Source organism: Astyanax mexicanus, chromosome 3 (genome assembly GCF_023375975.1).
Source record: "Astyanax mexicanus isolate ESR-SI-001 chromosome 3, AstMex3_surface, whole genome shotgun sequence".
In the NCBI taxonomy this organism is placed as follows: domain Eukaryota; kingdom Metazoa; phylum Chordata; class Actinopteri; order Characiformes; family Acestrorhamphidae; genus Astyanax; species Astyanax mexicanus.
The window spans coordinates 13,469,698-13,490,269 of NC_064410.1; the positions used below are offsets into that span (position 1 = coordinate 13,469,698).

The 20,572-nt window shown below is 39.3% G+C and overlaps 1 protein-coding gene across 2 annotated transcripts; it reads right to left on the minus strand.

Moving 5' to 3' along the window:
- Nucleotides 1-9,257: 9,257 nt before the first annotated feature.
- LOC111192039 (tumor necrosis factor receptor superfamily member 13C) lies at nt 9,258-17,889 on the minus strand. Of its 2 annotated transcripts, none has more exons than XM_022668413.2 (3): nt 17,587-17,889; nt 13,512-13,664; nt 9,258-10,861 (listed from the first exon to the last, which is right to left on the minus strand). In XM_022668413.2, the coding sequence occupies exons 1-3, from the start codon at nt 17,672-17,674 to the stop codon at nt 10,602-10,604; spliced, it is 501 nt and encodes a 166-aa protein (XP_022524134.1). In that variant the 5' UTR covers nt 17,675-17,889; the 3' UTR covers nt 9,258-10,601. The 2 variants fall into 2 exon arrangements, with proteins under 2 accessions (XP_022524134.1, XP_022524133.1); XM_022668412.2 differs by having other exon boundaries at nt 13,512-13,667.
- Nucleotides 17,890-20,572: the final 2,683 nt, after the last annotated feature.

Here is a 20,572-nt window from a genome sequence, read left to right on the forward strand (position 1 = left end):
TCCAGATTTCTCTTTATAAATCATTGGGTGTTTAGATCAGTAATTTCAGTTAAATATTATGAAATTATTCCACTTATTCATCTGCTATATGATATATTTAACTGAATTTGATGATTCGAACAACCAATGATTTATAAAGGAAAACCATAAAAATGATCAGGGGTGACTTTTTCATACCACTGCATCTTTTCACTGTAATTCTGCATATTTAAATAATGTCTTGAAATAAAGTGTTTCCTGCACAATAAGTTAAACCACGGAGAACACTAACAAAGAGTTATTTTTATAATTACAAGAATTATTACAAATCTTATGAAATTATTTAAAATAATGATTTATACATTTTACTAACATGAGTATAATTTAAAACACTGAGTATGTAAAGGTGAAATTCTAATTTCAAATTAATAAATATTTTTTTATAATTGTATAATAATATATTAAGACACCTTACATGCTGGACTTGAACAGGTTGATCGGGATACTCAGTGATGATACAGAAGATTCACACGAGAACAGATCTTTAGACATGGCTAAACTGTAGTCAGTCATGTGAGACGTTAGATCTTGCAAACATCAAAGCTTTACATAAGACAAACAGTTTGCAGTATTGAATTCCAGCTTAAAGCACAAGGAAGCTACAGCACTTTATGGCCCCCACCTGTCTAATTTTATCTGTCTGTCTGTCGATCTGTACATCAAGTAACACCAAGTAAAAAAAAAGCTGGCACAGGGACAATTTATGGCTAGTAAGGAGGTGGGAAAAAAACCATAATAATTACATGATGAACGGGTGACTTCAACAGATAACCATAATTACGATTTAGTTTGAAAGCAGTGCCCAGGAAGTCATTAAGGAGCAAAGATCTTTTAAGGAGCAGAGGATCTTTTGTTTGTAACAAATGCATAATTATTGGATTGTTTTAAAACAAGGTTCCTTAAAGAAATATTGAAAAAGAATTTGAATATTTCTCCCACTATAGTGCAGAATATCATGGAATCAGGAGGAATTTCAGTTTATAATGGGTAAGAACACAAATAAATTCTGAACACGCATTTCTCCAATCCCTCTGACCCATTGTATCAAAAATCATTCTACAACAGCTCAACAACAAGCTCTGCAATACAGAGTTACAAATACAACTTTACTGTACACAACACAAGCCTTATGTTCACTATGTTGAGAAATGGTGTTGAATTCTCTGGAATTAGAGGCAAGGATGGGCAGTCACACAGTGGAAACACAGTGTATTGTGGTCAGACATGTCAGTATTCCTGCTTTTTTTCCCCTAATGAAACAGATGCTGTGAGCTCTGGAACAAAATTGAAAAAGGCAGTCCAGTCTATTATCAGAAACAAGCCAAGGGTTTGTTATGGTACATTTAGATGTTATTGCAATATGTGCTGCCTTTAAGGCAACATTAAATGCCTTGGGTTAGTCATAATAAATGTAAAACACTTTTTCTATACACACACACACACTAAACATAGCATGTGATTGTTCGGATTAAACCGGTCTGGGTGCTTTAGATGCATACTCCATTACACTTATTCATCCAGATCAAGCAGTGGGAACAAAGATTCCCTGTAGGTGTGTCAGTGTAAAACATTGTCTGACTTGCATTTGATGTGGGACTGTGTGATACAATGCATAATAGTACTTGTATATTTGAATTACTCTGAAATATACAATTTTAGTTTAAATTTTCAAGTTTGACATGAATGCCATGTACTTAATACTGAAGCTGTCAAACAACATTCCCGTTCAATCTAGGTCACCACAATAATACATCATTATCTACAACAGACTGAATTTTTATTAAGGCTGTTTAAGGATTGGACTAGTAAAGTTACAGTGCTGCTTGTCCAGCTTTAAACTTTTCCACAGCTTTATCTCTGATCTCTCTGTCAAGTTTCTTGATCTTCATGATGCTGTTTGATAGTGTTCTCTAACAAACTACTGAGGCCTTCACAGAACAGCTGTATTTATACTGAGACTAAATTAGGCACAGCTGGACTCTATTAACTTCTGAAAGCAATCGATTGCACTGGAATTTATTTAGGGGTTTCAGATTAAAGGGGCCTGAATAGTTTTGCATGGCACAGTTTTTAGATTTGATCAAAAAATGTAAAACCATGTATTATTTTTTATATTTTTTTATTTTTAATCCATTTCACAATTATGAGCTACTCTGTGTTGGTCTATCACCTAATTTCTCAATAAAATACATTTACCTTTGTGGTTGTAAGGTGACAAAATATGAAAAAGTTTAAGAGGTATGAATACTTGTGCAAGCCACTGTACATCCATTGTGCACTGTAGAAGGCAGCAATATCTGTTAGCTTCCATTAACTGGCATCACTTTAAAGGAAAATCTTAAAAAGGTCAAGTCAAGTCAAGTAGTTTTATTGTCAATACTGCATATGTACAGGACATACAGAGAATTGAAATTACGTTACTCTCCTTCCCAAATTTTACAGCAAGTACAGATAATAGATATAATAAAGGAGAATGGGAGACACTATGTGTACAATACAGCAGGGACACAAATAGACATACATGAGACAAAAACAAGGTGCAGTGGTGTGGGGGAGGAATAGATATATAAATATAAGTAAATAAGTAAAAATAGATATATAATTATAATATAAAAGAGTGGGAGACACTATATGTTCAATACAGCAAGACACAATAAACATACTTAAGACAATAGTGCAATATTGATGGTGATTGAGATGGAATGACAGTAAAAATAGTAAATAACAGTAGTGCAAATACGGTATATGGTATATAGCTTAAGGCTGGTAAAGTGAATGGGTGCGTAAGTCCTTAAAGTTCACAGTTTAATTAAGTGGAATTAAAGTGCGTATTGACAGTGCAAGTATATCAGTAGTGCAGGTGTTGTGTAGTGCAAGTCCGTTTGGAAGGGACCAGTACTTTGTGCATTGTAGTGCAGAGTTTCAGTACTTTATTTATGGGGGGGGTCAGGATGCTGAGTGAGTGTGTGCTGGGGGCAGGATTGGGATGGGGGGTAGAGCAGGAAGAGAGTTCAGCATCCTCACAGCCTGATGGATGGGGCTGTCTCGCAGTCTGCTGGTCCTCGCCCCGAGACTCCTCAGTCTCCTCCCTGATGGCAGCAGGATGAAGAAGCTGTGTAGTGGGTGAGAGGGATCTCCTGCCAGACGGAGGGCTTTCCGTGTGAGGCGGGAGCTGTACAAGTCCTGAAGGGAGGGGAGAGAGGTGCCAACAATCTTCTCAGCTGCTCTCACGATGCGCTGGAGGGTCCTGCGGCAGGATGCTGTGCAGGCCCCGTACCACACTGTGAAACAGCTGGTCAGTATGCTCTCGATGGCCCCTCTGTAGAAGGTGGTCATGATGGGGGTGGGTGCTCCAGCTCTTCTCAGCTTGCGGAGAAAGTAGAGACGCTGATTTGCCTTCCTGGCCAGTGACGCTGAGTTGGTGCTCCAGGAGAGGTCCTCTGTGACGTGCACACCCAGGAACTTGGTGCTGCTCACCCTCTCCACAGCAGTTCCGTTGATGAACAGAGGGGTGTGCAGTGTGTGAGTTCTCCTGAAGTCCACAACAATCTCCTTGGTCTTCTCTGTGTTCAGAGAGAGATTGTTGTGTTTGCACCAGGAGGCCAGGCGGCTCACCTCGCTCCTGTAGTGTGACTCATCTTTATTGCTGATGAGACCCACCACCGTCGTGTCATCCGCAAACTTGACGAAGAGGTTGGAGGTGTGTGCTGGTGTGCAATCGTGGGTCAGCAGAGTGAACAGAAGGGGGCTCAGCACACATCCTTGGGGAGCCCCTGTGTTCAGTGTGGTGATGCTGGATGTGCTGCTGCCAACCCGCACTGCCTGTGGTCTTCCAGTCAGGAAGTCTAACAGCCAGTTGCACAGTGAAGTGCTCAGCCCCAGACTGTCCAGTTTGTGTATGAGCTGTTGGGGGACGATTGTGTTGAATGCTGAGCTGAAGTCAACAAACAGCATTCTGACGTAGGTGTTCTTCTTGTCTAGGTGTGTGAGGGCTGAGTGGAGAACAGTGGAGATGGCATCATCGGTCGAGCGATTTGACCGATAAGCAAACTGGTAGGGGTCCAGGGAGGGGGGGAGCAAAGACTTGATGTGATGCATGACTAGTCGTTCAAAGCACTTCATGAGGATGGGGGTGAGTGCAACTGGACGATAGTCATTGAAACAGGATGGCGATGCCTTCTTTGGGACAGGGATGATGGTGGTGGCTTTGAAGCATGTGGGAACCACCGCCTGACTCAGAGAGGTGTTATAAATGTCAGTATAAACCTCTGCGAGTTCCCAGGCACAGTCTCTCAGCACACGGCCAGGAATGTTGTCAGGCCCAGGAGCTTTCCGAGCATTGATCCTGCTGAATGCTCTCCTCACACTGTCTGGGGACAGCTGGTCATCAGGAAGAAGGATGGATTTCTGGGCGGGTGTGTTGTTGAGTGGCTCGAACCTTGCGAAGAACCCATTCAGGTCGTTCAGCAGAGATGTGTCACTGTCGCAGGTCTGTGGATGTGGTTTATAGCCTGTGATAGACTGGATACCCTGCCACAGGTTCTGTGTGTCTCTGCTGTCATTGAAGTGTTGGGAAATCTTCTTTGAGCACAGCCTCTTAGCTTTCCTGATCCCGCGGGACAGGTTGGCCCTGGCTGACCTCAGGCCTGCCTGGTCACCTGTTCTGAAGGCTGCATTTCTAGCCTTCAGGAGCTTGTGGACCTCTCCTGTCAGCCATGGTTTCTGATTCGCTTGAACAGTGACGGTCTTGAGGTCGGTTACATCATCAGTGCACTTGGTGATGTAGGCAGAGACAGTTTCTGTGTACTCAAAGTCAAGTCAAAGTCAAAGTGGTTTTTATTGTCATTTCAGCTATATACAGAGTACACAGTGAAACGAAACAACGTTCCTCCAAGGACCATGGTGCACATAAACACAGTGTAGACAGAACAATAGTGCAACAGTACAAAAGTGCAGACAGACAATACAACCCAATACAGACAAAGAATAATAAATAACAAGAATGAATGTCTGTGGAGTTGTTGTGGGTGGCAGCCTCTCTGAACATATTCCAGTCTGTTGTGCTGAAACAGTCCTGAAGTGCCTCTGAGGAACCCTCTGGCCATACTCGTACCTGCTTAAGAACTGGTTTGGTGACTTTAACCAGTGGTCTGTAAGCTGGCATTAGCATAATGGTGAGGTGATCAGAGGCTCCCAGGTGGGGGAGGGGGGAGGCTCGGTAGGCTCCTCTGTGTGAAGTAAAGACCTGGTCCAATATGTTGTTTCCCCTGGTTGGAAAGTCTATGTGTTTAAAAAGTCCAGAAAACACACTCTTTGGGTCTGCATGGTTGAAATCTCCAGCCAGAATGAGAAAAGCATCTGGGTGCGCTGTCTGCTGTTCACTGATGTACTGGTACAGTTCATTTTGACATTCATCATTATCTTTAAGAGGTGGATTATTTCAGAACACTTCAATCAAATATTTGTCAAAGATCATCAGTATCAGTAATTCAGTAAGTGTAAAAGGCTACATCATATGTGTTGTGGGGACCTTATTTAGTGGCAGTTTTCACAGAAAGACTGAGATGGAGTGAACAAAACTGCATGGATGGTGTATTACTGCCACCTACAGTACAGATTGAGAATTACTGATACTGATGATCTTTGACAAATATTTGATTGAAGTGTTCTGAAATAATCCACCTCTTAAAGATAATGATGAATGTCAAAATGACATTCACATTGACACCAGTTACAACACAAACCCAACGATCTGTAGCAGCAGAGATTCTGACCGGAGATTTGAGGCTCTGTCCTGTGTTTGGCCGGACAACAATTATTGAAGTTGTCTTAAAGTGTCAATGCAGTTTATTAATGCACATAATGGAAAACAACAACAAACTACAACTGCAGTCTTCACTGAACTTCACTGTTATTTTACTAAACTTTAAGTTTATTTTTTCTGAACTTAAATTTTATTTTATTATCCTTACCTTTTATTTAACTAAACTTAGCTTTTCTTTTATTAACCTTAGCTTTTATGTTAATGAACTTTGCTTTTATTTCATTAACCTTAGCTTTATTTTTACAGAACTTAGCTTTTCTTTTAAACTTAGCTTTTATTTTACTAACCTTAGCTTTTATTTAGATGAACTTCACTTTATTTCACTGAACTTTGCTTTTATTTCATTAACCTTAGCTTTTATCTTACTGAACTTTGCTTTTATGTTATTACCCTTAGCTTATGTTTTAATGAACTTTGCTGTTATTTTACTGAACTTTGCTTTTATTTTAGTATAACCAATGCTAAAAATGTCTTTCCAGACTAGACAGCTAGTTAGGTTAGCTAATGCTAAATCATCCCCAGCCCTCATCCACACACTGAGTCTTTACGCTAGCAATTAGCTGTTTAGCCTGCTAACAACCTTCCAGCTCAACAGATTATTTTACTGAACTTTGATTTTATGTTATTAACCTTAGCTTATATTTTACTGAACTTTGCTTTTATTTTACAACGTACCGTGTCAGTACTGAACTGTCTTGTCTGTTAAATATTTATGTATTTATTGTATTATTTTAGTGTTTTAGTTCTGTGTTACAAAATTGGTTGCACATTTGCACTTTGTTGTCTATGCTGTACTGTTTTTTTCCATGTTGCACTATAGTTCCAGAGGAACATTGCACTGTGTACCTGTCCTCAGATGTAATGACAATAAAAGCCTCTCGACTTAACCTGACCTCTGTGTGAGACATCCTGTCAGTCTGAAAACTTGCTGAAACACGATGGCATTTTGGTAGGATGATATCATCATCTGCAAGAAAATGACATGGATTTAGTAATAGTATCCTAGTCTTTGTATTGCCTGTATAAACTGGCGTGGAAGAAGCTGTTGGTAAGCTGGTGTGGTGTTAGGCTGGTGTCTTTATATGTGTTTTAGTTAATTCATATTACAGAATGAACAAGATAATCCCTAACTTCTTACCTGTCTGCTGTGTGTGGATAATTGATAGTGTAATAAGCTTGGAATGAACTAGGTAGTGTAATGTTGCCACACACAAATCTGGGATAAGTGAATAATTTCATCTTAATTTATTTATTAAGTATAGATGAAGGGGCTACAGGGACATAAAGCGTACATTACCTGGAAGCCAGTAAATACTCAGCACTCACAGAGCTAATATTCATCTTAAGAAGTCACCATTACAAAATTTACTCAAGGGAAACCCAAACACCAATAGGTATTTTAACCAAGCCCCAGGCCTGGACTTGGACCATGTATATATTTGGTTATATTTGCTTTTTTTTTTAAATGCTTCTATCACATTCTGTGGTAAATAAATATGTTTAGAATCCTGTACATTTGATTGTGTAAATTTTTCACCTGAACAGCACTGGATCCTTTGAATTATAAGATTGTTTAAGAGTTGTAATAAGTATAATGCTACAGGTAAACTAATGCTACACTGAACTTTGCTGAAGTGAACTGGGTGTATTACACACTGTACAAAATGAGGCGTTGAAAGAACTTAAAAAAAATGAAGGCAACAGTTTGCATGGATCTTTCTGAGTTGAATTCAATTTTTGTCCTTTCAAGTGAATGGAACTTATCTAAGCGACTTGAAATATATTTATTTTATATATAAATTATTACAGTGTAACTAAAAACACAATGTTATGCACAAACGTTTTTCACCTTCAATTAACTCAAAATATTATATAAATTTTAATGTACTTAGTACTTCAACAGTACTAGTGCAAACTGTTATAAAAAATATATAAGCCAACTTACTTAGGATTTAAATAAATCAATTCTGAGACTTTAAACATCTGCAACTATTGAGGTAAAAAAGTCACAGTTCTCAACAATTGTTATGTGACATGAACATAGCCTGTAATAATTAACCAAAAATGCCTGCCTGGTTATACTTATTACTTTTAATATATTCAGTTTACCATTTATTAAGACATATTACTTATCCACACACCGAGCCTCCACGCTAGCATTTAGCCTGCTAACAAACTGCCTCTCCAGACTCGTTACGTTAGCTAATGCTAAATCAGCCCCAGCCCTCATCCACACACCGACCCTTTACGCTAGCATTTAGCTGTTTAGCCTGCTAACAACCTTCCAGCTCACCAGAAACTCAAACATGAACCAAAAGTAATTAGTAACTAGTTATCTAACCACTATCATGTATTTCTATAATTACACTCTTACAAAATTATTTGGCATGTAAAAACTAGGTTATGAAATAAGTTTTAGGTGAAAATAAGTATTTAACGTTACTTACTTGCCAATCACATGGTGCATGTTTTGCTGCATGTCTAGATTTTAACCAAATCTTTATTCATTAAGTCGTGTCAACTCACAGTTGTGTCTATCAGTATCGCTCTAAACCTTAAAAAAGATAGATATTGACAAGCTTGTTTAGTTCAGTTTATAATGCAAACTATATGTTCAATAAACATACAAATATTAAGAAACAACATTAAAGAAATGTTATTGTTTGCATTTCATATAAAATTTTAAGCATTACTTACGTTGAGCCAGAAACATTACAGAAAAACATTAAAACAAGCAGAACAGTGCTACTCCAGAACCAAGCTTGAGAAACACAGAGCTAAAGAACCAATAAGGGAGGAGTCTAAAATGCTTAACATAAAAAGGCTTAATATGGGTTTCCTTTCCACTGAAAACTAGTATAATAATATATGTAGTATAAGCAAAATCATTTTAAAGTGGCTTTGTGAATAAAAAAAACAATGAGTTAGAAACACTAAACTTCTCTCATTTATTTCACTTGAAAAGTAGCTTTATCAGAATTTTCATAAGATAACAAACATAGGTTTGATACAAGTTAGGTTGATTTTCAACGTGTCTGGGAAGCTGCATTGGGATAGCTTAGCTCTTGACCAGCACAGCTTAAGCTGCCATTATTTTCTAGCTGGTCTGCCAGTATAACCAGAATGTTTGACCATTCAGACCGATATATTTGTGCGTAGAACAACCATTTATTTCTGGAATTAAAGACACTAATACCACTCTTTTCAGCTGCACTGGTAAAGCAGGCTACCTACAGCGTTTAAAGCCTGGTTCTGGAGTAACACTTTGCTGCTTGCTTTACTGTTTTCCTGTTGTACCACACCCTTTTCTATTAACAATATCCAACTTGTTGCTCAACCAAATAAATGTTTTTTTTAGGTATATTAAAGCCATCCAGAAAACAAGGACAGAGTATTGGCTCTGCAGAAACAGCATTTAATAACACAGTCAGGAACAAGCATCATCAGTGTTCAGTCACATCAGAAAAGGTCCAAACACAAACTCTACTATTCTACAGATAATACAAAAGCATGCTTAAGAGTTTCTTTAATTTAAAGAAATATTACCATCTCTAACATTGTTTAGAGAGTTTTTTTTATCACCAGCAGACCCACCAGCTTATGGGGACAATGGTAAAGGGACGTGAGAGACAACAATACTGAATGGAAAATTTTGGGAATAAATAGAACACAGTTGGAGTAAATAGGAGACAGTGGAAGACAATAACAGTGAATGGGGACAGTGGGATTGAAAATGGGAAACAGCAGAAGTAAAAGGTGGAGAGTGAAAGTTAACCATAGACAGTGCGTGTAAATGGGAGACAATGGAAGAAAACTAGAGAAAGTGGGAGTGAACAGATGGCAGTAGTTGAAACACTAGAAATATGAGAAAGTGAAAGTAAATCGGAAAGAAATGGAGATGGTGAGAGTGAATGGGGACAGTAGAATTAAATATGGGAGACAGTAGAAGTAAATGGAACAGTGGGTGAATATACAGGTGCATCTCAAAAATATTCAATATCATTGAATTAATTTATTATTTTAGTAATTCAGTTCAAACTGTGAAAATCATATATTATATAGATGTATTACACAAAATGATGTATCACTGATGAATATGGCTTACAGCTAATGAAAAAGTCAGTATCTCAGACAATTTGAATATTATATAAATTGGTACTTTTGGCACTGTGGGCAGTTTGCCAAAAATGAAATCTGCATTTCCATAAAAGTTGTAATGGTTTGGAGAGCCATGTCATCTGCTGGTGTTGGTCTACTGTGTTCAAAATCAGTGCAGTGTCTACAGGAAAATTTAACAGCCCTTTCCTCTGCTAACAATGGAGATGCGGATTTCATTTTCCAGCACGACTTGGCACACTGCCCACACTGGCAAAAGTACCAATTGGTCTTATATAATATTCAAATTTTCTGAGACACTGATTATTGGGTTTTTATTGTCTGTAAGCCATAATCATCAACTATAAAAGAAAATAAACGCTTAAATTAGATCACTCTCTATATAATAAATAAGTTTTACATATTAAACTTAATTACTGAAATAAAGTTTTCAATGATATTAAAATTTTTAAGATGTGCCTGTATAAAACTTCTAGAGTGAATGGTAGACATTGGGGGTAAAAGGGAGATTATATGAGTGAATGGGCGACATTGGGAGTAAATGGAGACAGTGTAGTACATGGGATACACTAGGAGTAAAAGGGATTGGTGTATTAGTCTCCTCTTAAATGCACTCTTTGTTTCAGTCCTCGATGGGCTGCACTGTTTTGGTGGTCACCAGGGCAGAGTCTCCGAGTTCGGTTGCAGGTACTGGAACTCCGTGCTGCACCTTTCCTTTACAGATGCTTTGCCCCCAACCCAGTTCACACACGGACAGGTCCTGCGTCCTGTCATTCCAGTGCGTACAGGAAAGAGGAGAATCTTCCTTCTGTTCTGGTAACATCGGGCTGACTGCACTGCCATTTTGTGGAACAGATGCTGGAGGCTCAGAACTTCTCTTACCTGCAGAACAAACATAAAAACTTTAATCTGTATCTCTCTACTCATCTGCTGTTGTCCTCAGCCTGGCCAAGCTCTCATCTACACTGCTGCAGTGATTCATAATCATAATCAGAAAAACCAAGCAAGGTCAGATGATGGATTCAGAGCTGGAAATAACTTTCTTTATTCAAATAATTTTTTCTTTCCACTCAAGGGGTAAAAGTTGATTCTATGGACAACCAACCAGTGTAGTGTTATTCAGATCTACAGATCTTCTAATGATAAGTGTTTTCATTTTCATTTGGATTAATGTAGAGATAGATCTACACATTCAAATAATTTTTGATGGGGTGCAGATGTGGCTGATCTCTGGTCTGTCTGAGAAAATGGAAACGGTTAAATATAGTGAGGAACAGAATGTGTTGTGTGTTTCCTTTGGGTAGGGTCAACAGGTTTGCTCCTTCCTTCTCTACAGTTGGTGTGTGTGCGTAAAATAAATATACAATGGTTTTGTTAAAGAGACGTCCCTCAGGACCTCCCTGAAAGAGGAACAGAAACATATCTAAATATATAGATATTTATGTGTGTGTTACAGCCCAGGACCACCATGGCCGGCCCGTAACTTATAATATTAGAGAAAGTACAGGGCAGAAAAGGTGGGGTGGGTGGTGCCGGTGAGTGTGAGCTGTATTGTTGAGCTCCAGATTTAGATCTGTGGATTTTCCACTCTAACACAGCTCTTACACTCACTACCCACCTGCCCTGCTGCTCAGGGTGTGTGCCCTGCCCTTAAGGCCCAATTACATTTCTTACATGCAAAATTTTCTATTTGCTAGATAATTGTTTAAATTGTCCTGTTCTTTCTTATAAGCAACAACCTCAGTGATTGTGCTGCACTATTTAAGGTGGTAGCTAACTTGCAACAGTCACATACTGAATAGTGATTTTTTTTAAGTTTGTTATGAAGACAAGGACCATAATACATTGAAACCATATTAAACTAAGGTAATGCAATGGTTATTGAGATGTTTAACAAAGAAAATCACATTTGTAGATTTGTTTTGGTGACTTGGGCCGCTGTCTTGCAAGTAACTTTTCATAATCCTCTGTGTGGGCAATGCCTCCAAACAAGAACATCCTACCTCTCTATCCCAACAAGAATCAGGGCACCCTACACCTCTATACCAACAAGAATTGAGGCACCCTACACCTCTATACCAACAAGAATCGAGGCACCCTACACCTCTATTCCAACAAGAATTGGGGTGCACTACACCTCTATCCCAACAAGAATCGAGGCACCCTACACCTCTATACCAACAAGAATCGAGGCACCCTACACCTCTATCCCAACAAGAATTGCGGTGCCCTACACCTCTATCCCAACAAGAATCGAGGCACCCTACACCTCTATACCAACAAGAATCGAGGCACCCTACACCTCTATACCAACAAGAATTGAGGTGCCCTACACCTCTATCCCAACAAGAATCGAGGCACCCTACACCTCTATACCAACAAGAATCGAGGTGCCCTACACCTCTATCCCAACAAGAATCAGGGCACCCTACACCTCTATACCAACAAGAATCGAGGCACCCTACACCTCTATACCAACAAGAATTGAGGTGCCCTACACCTCTATCCCAACAAGAATCGAGGCACCCTACACCTCTATACCAACAAGAATTGAGGTGCCCTACACCTCTATCCCAACAAGAATCGAGGCACCCTACACCTCTATACCAACAAGAATTGAGGTGCCCTACACCTCTATCCCAACAAGAATCAGGGCACCCTACACCTCTATCCCAACAAGAATCAGGGCACCATACACCTCTATCCCAACAGAAATCAGGGCACCCTACACCTCTATACCAACAAGAATCAAGGCACCATACACCTCTATCCCAACAAGAATCAGGGCACCCTTCACTTCGATCCCATCAAGAATCAAGGCACCATACACCTCTATCCCAACAAGAATCAGGGCACCCTACCCCTCTATCCCAACAGGAATTGAGGCATCCTACACCTCTATCCCAACAGAAATCAGGGCACCCTACCCCTCTATCCCAACAGGAATTGAGGCATCCTACACCTCTATCCCAATAAGAGTCAAGGCATCCTACACTTCTATCACAAAAATAATCAGCAAACCCTACCCCTCAATCCCAACATAAATCTGTAAATCCTTTCCCTCTATCCCAACAAAAATATGTACATCCTTCCCCTTTATCCCAACAAAAATCTGCACGTCCTTCCCCTTCCCCTCTAACCTAATAAAAATCTACACATCCTACCCCTCTATCCCAACAGAAATCTGTTCATCTTTCCCCTCTATCCCAACAGAAACCTACACATCCTTACCCTCTATCCCAAGAAAAACAGGGCACCCTACACCTCCATCCTAATAAAAATCTGAACGTCCTACTCTTCTGTCCCAACATAAATCCAAACATCCTACCCCTCTATCCAAACAAAAATCTGCACACACTTCCCCTTTATCCCAAGAAGAATCAGGGAACCCTATGCCCCCTATCCCAACAAGAATCAGGGCACCTTACCCCTCTATCCCAACAAAAATCTGCACATCCTATCCCTCTATCAACAAAAACCAGGACACCCCAACCTATGCACAACATGGAGGGTGTGTGTGTGTATGTAATACCTGCATTGTGTTTGTGTCTCCTGTAGATGATAAACCAGAGTAGGAGTGCTAGTATCGAGCTGCTCAGGACAACCCCCACACAGATCCACACACTGGGGGCCACCTCCACCCAAGACTGAGCTGGAGCTCTTGTGTTCCGCACTGCCAGGGTGTCTGCTACACACACACACACACAAACAAACACAGTAATGGCAGTGAAGGGGGTCCTGTCAACAGCAATTTTTGAGTTACGCTTTAATCAGTCTGGTTTTAAACCCCTTCACAGCACAGAATCAGCATTTTACTGGAAAAGCATGCTGTGTAAGTTATTATTCAAATTCACAATTCAGAGTAACTTTTATTAATTTTTAATTGTATTAATTAATTAAAATATTAATTTTATTAATATTTTAAGTGATAGGCCAACACAAAGTAGAAAATAATTGTGAAGTGGAATGGAAATGCTTCTGTGAACAGCAATGTTCATGTCTTGTCACAGAAGCTCAACAGGATTTAGGTCAGGATTTTGACTGGGCCATTCTTTTTTTTTTTTTTTTTTCCATTTTTCTCCCCAATTTACACGGCCAATTACCCAACCCACTCATTAGGACTCCCCCTATCACTAGCAATGCCACAACACACCAGGAGGGTGAAGACTAGCACATGCTTCCTCCGATAAATGTGAAGCCAGCCACCGCTTCTTTTCGAGCTGCTGCTGATGCAGCATTGCCGAGCAGCCAGCGCGCTTGGAGGAAAGCACAGCGGCTCGGCTCACATCAGCTCACAGACGCCCTGTGCTGCAGACATTACCCTAGAAGTGATGTGGGGAGAGAGCGCCATCTACCCACCCAGAGGGAGCAGGGCCAATTTTGCTCCTTCTGACGCCGGCAGCTTGATGGCTGACTGGGCCATTCTAACACATGAATATTCTTTGATCTAAACCGTTCCACTGTAGCTCTGGCTGTATGTTTAGAGTCACTGTCTTGCTGTCCTTCAAGCTCCATCCATCGTCCTGTCAACTCTGACCAGCTTCCCTGTCCCTCCTAAAGAAAGCATCCCCACAGTATGAGGCTGCCTCCACAAAGTTTCTCAGTGGGGATGGTGTGTTCAGGGTGATGAGCAGAGTCACATATGTCTTTTTTTAACAATGGTTCTCTTCTTGCCACTCATCCATAAAGGCCAGATTTGTGGAGAGCACAACTTATCACTGTGGACAGATTTTCCCACCTGAGCTGTGGATATCTGCAGCTCCTCCAGTGTGACCATGAGTCTCTTCTCTGACCAGTGTTCTCCTTGCTCGATCTGTTTGGGGGGATGGCCATGTCTTGGTAGGTCATAGAATACTTTTTTTATTTTTGGATGATGGATTGAACAGTGCTCCTTCGGATATTATTTTTTTTGTGAGTTGTTTGTTCACTAGTGTTCTCTAACAAACCACTGAGGCCTTCACAGAACAGCTGTATTTATGCTGAGACTAAATTACATACAGCTGGACTCTATCAACTAATGAAGTTGAGGAAACTAAGGAAATTGATTGCACTGGATTTTATTTAGGGAGTTCAGAGTAAAGGGGGCTGAATACCTTTGCACATCACACTTTTTAGATTTTTATTTGTATAAATAAAAAAAAAACACGTATCATTTTCATTCCACTTCACAGTTATGTGCTACTTTGTGTTGGTCTATTACTTAAAATCTCAATAAATCATATTTTAAGTTAGTGGATGTAAGGTGACAAAATGGTAAAAAGTGCAATTAGTATGAATACTTTTGCAAGCCACTGAAATTGTTTAAAGTTATCTGCACACAAACAGAAGTAAAGTTTTTTTTATTTTATTTTAGTAGTTAGAACTTCTAGAACTTAGAACTTCTTATGAGTTGCTTTAACTTGTAAAAACAGTTTTTCTGGTGCTACTGTCAGCAATGGTTTGGTATTATTTCTATTAATCTCCACTTAAAAAAAAAAAACAAACACTCAGGTCTTACTGATTTTGCTTTCATTTTATAGGTTGGCCCAGGAGTGTGACTTCGCCTTTGTGAGATTTCTCGTGTTAAAATCTCTGCAAGCCACTCTCATCCAGGGGCAGGTTCATAGAATGTGAGTGAGTGTGGCCTGTCTCCCCAGGCCCACTGCCAGACCAAACATCAGGACATCTTGTGGTTGTTACCCAGCTCTAAGGTATGATGTAACAAATAAACCATAATTATCGTCTTATTTCCGTGAAATTTAGGAAAAGGTTAGAACCCACAATACTGTGATTCAATCTTTAAGCACTGAGGTAGCAGGTATTATTAAAGGTCTCCCAGTTTATGCCTCACCTAAGTGGCTTATCACTGGTATGCACGCACACAATGCACAAACAATGAGAACAGTGGCAGGGATACTACCACTGGGATGGGAAGGGGTGGTTGTATGTTGTAAGTTTTAATAAATCAGTCAAACATCTTCAACAAATTAAATAAATTAAATAAGTGTTGTGAAAGTATTTGCCCTATTACATTTTTCAGATTAACAAACACACATTTTAATGTCAAAGATAACTTGAGTAAATTAAAAAATAATTTTCAAATGATAATTGAACTAAGGAAATAATCTATTAAATCTAAGCTGGTCCTGTGTGAAAAAGCCCCCTAAACCTAATAACTTGGTGGTGCCACCCTAAGCAGCAACAACTGCAATGAGTCTTTCACAACGCTGCAGAAGAATTTTGGCCAGAATTGTTTTAATTCAGACACATTGGGGTTATTCTTTTAAGCATGAACAGTCTGTTTAAGGTCATGCCACAGCATCTCAATCAGACCTTGACTAGACCACTCCAAAACCTTCATCAGTTAAAATTGATCTTAACTATGGCAAGCAAGACCTGTAGTTTTTTATGTTGTTCTATGTTGTTGTTTCGGACCCCCTAGATGAGTTGTCCATGTGCTTTTGGAGTAATGTTGGTAGACTTCACTCCTAAGAAGGTTCACCACTGTTTCATATTTTCTCCGTTTGTAAATAATAGCTCTCACTGGAGTCCCAAAGCCTTAGAAATTACTTTGAAACCTTTTCCAGACTGATAGATGTCAATGACTTTGTTTTCTCATCTGTTCTAGAATTTCTTCAGAAAGCAAACAAAAGTATAAAAGCACACACACAGCTTGTCTAGTTCCTTTAGAGAAGTACTGCCAGTAAAATAGCACTCTCGTGGGATAAAAGGGTATAAACCACCCAGCATTGTGCTGTGAAGAAGTGAAACTGAGTTTCCTACAATATGGCACTTCATCCATCACTAGCACTCTTGTTGCTATCAAATGCAATCAAATTCTGACAGCAATACTTAAAAATTCTGTAGGATTTCCCTGAGCAGTACAGACAGTGTATGTCTTTATCCTTTATTTTACTAATGAAAATTGACTGGTAAACTGAAGAATTTAAGGTAAAATCAAGAATAATTTGATATTGAATTGAGGGTTCTCTCTATAGTAACATCAGACTGCAGTGTGTAAATATACACATGGGGGAACTGTGAAATATATATAAAATTAAGATAAACATCTCATCTATCAAATGTCTATCTGCATTTGAATAGGTGTCTTTAGCCCAATCCGGACAGGATTGCTTTCTCAGGGGGACGTCTGTGAAAAATATTTCACATTTCTACTGAGTGCTAAAACTCTTGCATCTGGACTGCAATTGAAAAAACAGGAGAACCCAATTTCGTCCAGATGCCAATGTTTATCAGACTGTTTCATACAGTTTATTTGATATTTCTACACCCAATTGTACAGTTTACTGATATATGTGACATAACTGTTCAAAACATTCATTTTAACTAAAAAAAATATTTTTCACTTCTACTAAACAGATTCAAACACTTATAAAAGCAGTGTAAGATTACATTTTTATTTTAAGCTATTATTTATTTGTTAACATACATATTGTATGCCCATTCTGACTGGTGTTCCGGTGTCTTACTGTGTTTACTTGGTGGGCTTATTGGTGCAAATGGCAAATAGCTATTTCCATAATTTCTCTTAAACTCGTGATGCTGAGGAGAGTTCTTAGGGAACTGCTGAGCAATCACAGAGTGATGAACGATTGGAGTGGACTTACCAGTCACGGGCTGGTGTGATTCCTCCATAATGCACTCTTTCACCAGAAGATCCCAACTGAACCCAGGACCACACTCCTGCTTCTCCATCTCCAGTAAGACCTGCAGAAACACACTCTGCTAACCCTGTTAAACTGTCAAGTACTACCACCACTGATACGAGAGAGACAGAGAGAGGGAGAGAGAGAGAGATGTGAAGAGAGTGAGCAATGATGGTTAAATATTTCACTTCTTCTTTTCAAGTTAGGAAAGAATGAATCACTGAGTTTCTCCCCAGAGAGGGTTGACAGAGAGAAAGAGGGAGAGAGAGAGAGAGAACAAGAGAGGGAGAGAGAGAAAAAGAGAGAGCGAGAGAGAGAGAAAGCGAGAGAACGAGAGAGAGAGAGGACTGAACATGTGAACAGGAAGGCAGTAACAGTTGGGGCTAAAAAATAGACATGGACGCTTTTGCAGCGAAACACACTGAGCCATAAATACACCCCAACCTGCTGCACTGTCACTCTGTGGCCTTATGAGTCACTTTAGACTGCGGGATATATCAATAAATCATGTTTTTGTTTGCAATACGTTATCTTTTTTATTTTTATTAAAACGTAGGGGCTCTAAACTCCCTAACGCTCACCCCCAACGTGACTTACTCCTTTATTACTCCACATGGTGATGCTAATCAAATGAATATGGTAAACATGCGATAAAAAATATTGATTTTGAATTTTTGTGAAACTGACACCAATAAATCCATAATTCCTGATATTTACTAATTTACGAGTAGTTTATCCTCTTTATTAACAAAGATGCTATGAAGTATGATTGAGAATTGTATTGTGATATCACAGAATCACAGTATTGTGATAATATTGGGTCGTGAGATGCCCTGTGATTCCCACTGAAATTCAGGAGTGAGGAGGCTGGATGTTTAGATTGCTGCTTTATTCAAGTGCATGCAGGAACTCATACAGAGGCACAGCTTAGTCAACAGTGTCAACAGTCTGTTGGGTCCAGGCCCCCTTTACTTTCTCTTGGTCTCTCTGTCTGTCTGACTGACTAGGAATATTTCAGGAGAACCTTACATACATACAGGAGATTTAGAGAGTGTTACAAATATGCTTTGAAATTTCTACTATAATCAATAACTTTACTATAATTAATACTAATCAAGTTAATGAAGTATAAACAAATGCATTATGAATAAAGGTGTGATACTATGGTAGGCAACATGACTTGACATAAAGCTTTCCCCACTGACCTAGAGGCCAGCTAAAGGGAAGGTGTTGACATGTTACTGGCAGAGCGGAGGAAGGCAGCTGAGACAGTTCTCTAAAATACCCCTCTGTCATAAATATCAGTTACTTGCAAGATCTGGCTTTTAGAGCTTATAGGCCCCAAAACCGTTGGGAGACAAAGAGGATTGAGTCCTACTGTACGCGTAAAAAGGATTTTGACAGACAAACTTCTGATCAAGACCAGCCAGAACCAGTTTTTGGTTCGTGAGCTTGAGGTGGGATTTTTCTATAAATGCTCATGTCTGTGAAATAATCTTTGAACTTCTTTTCTTGAACTCTGTGTGAGTGGAAGTCGTTCCCAGAGCTCTGTTTTAATAAATTGTTATTTTGCTGAAGATCAAGTATCCTGTCTCTATATAACTTATCTCTACTTCGGGCTTCCATCAAAAGAATCCAGGGGAACGCACTGGAGAGGGTGCAGAGGGTAGTGCGGTTTTCCCAACAAGAGAAGGAGTTTAGAGAAGTCACTTGGGGTGAAGTAGAGTGGGTACTCTGGGGGTGCTGGTTGGTAGGTCTTAAAAACAGGAGGCTTTGGGATAAGAGCATGGCTCAAAGAGGTGTTCATCCAACAGATCTTTAATAGTCAATTTGGGGTTGAGTACAAGACATTTTAGCTTGGTAATGTACCTAGTATGGGCATGTGATTGAATGGGTGAGTATGTGAAAAAATAAATGACAATGTATATACTGTGTCTGCCTAATACATATGAACAGCATCTGAGAATTTCTTACATTGACTATAGGTAGTGCAAACTACTCACATAAAGCAGGTACTCTACTAGTAATCACACATTTACAAGTAGTCAAATAGCATAAAATATCAACATAGGATTAACAAACACACAATATCATTCACTTAAACTTCTGCAGTTCGCTCTGCTAATTACTTGTGTTTAGTACTAGCATATAGCATAGAGAAAATTTATGAAATATCTAACCTAGCATAAACATATGACCCCAATTACAAAAAATAGAGAGTTATTATTATTATTATTATTATTCATTAGAGAGTTAAAGTTACCAACTAACTTATTTTGGTCAAATTGACGCACACAAGCTGTGGATTTTAGGGCATTTTCCACCAAACAAACAGAGCATCTGCTTCCAGCTCTGTTTACTGCACAAGAGAACTATGGTAGAACATTAGGGACAAAACATTAGCTACTAATAGAAAATATCATTCAACTATAGAGTTTTATCTCTCTAGTTGGTGTTCTATGAACTATGAAGCAGCCAGCAGAAGATCCACCAGTTTAAATGGCAGCACCTGTGTGGGCAACTAACCTCTTACACCTCCCTAAATGAAAAGTGAAAACAGTCAAAAACAGGCAGAAAATAAGTGCAGGATTCCCTGGGATGTTTTACTAAAAGACTACAGCAACTGGATTGAGGGTTATGTGCAGGACGCGGAAGGTAGCTAGGTATGGAGTCAAATTGGGGTCTTTAATGCTGACGAGAAAATAAAACTGTCACGAAAAAAATGTCCACGAATTGCAAAAAAAATCTAATTTTGCAAACAAAGAAGAGAACATAAGTTACCTTTTTTCAATTGTAATATTTTTTTTAGAATTAATCTTTTGCAAAAACACTTTTTCTTTGCGTTTTGCACTTTGCGTTCCTTTTTTCTCTTTGCAATACTTTCCCTCCTTTGCGTTCCTCCATTTTGTTTGCGAGTCTATTTTGACCCCTTTTTGACGTGGGGGCG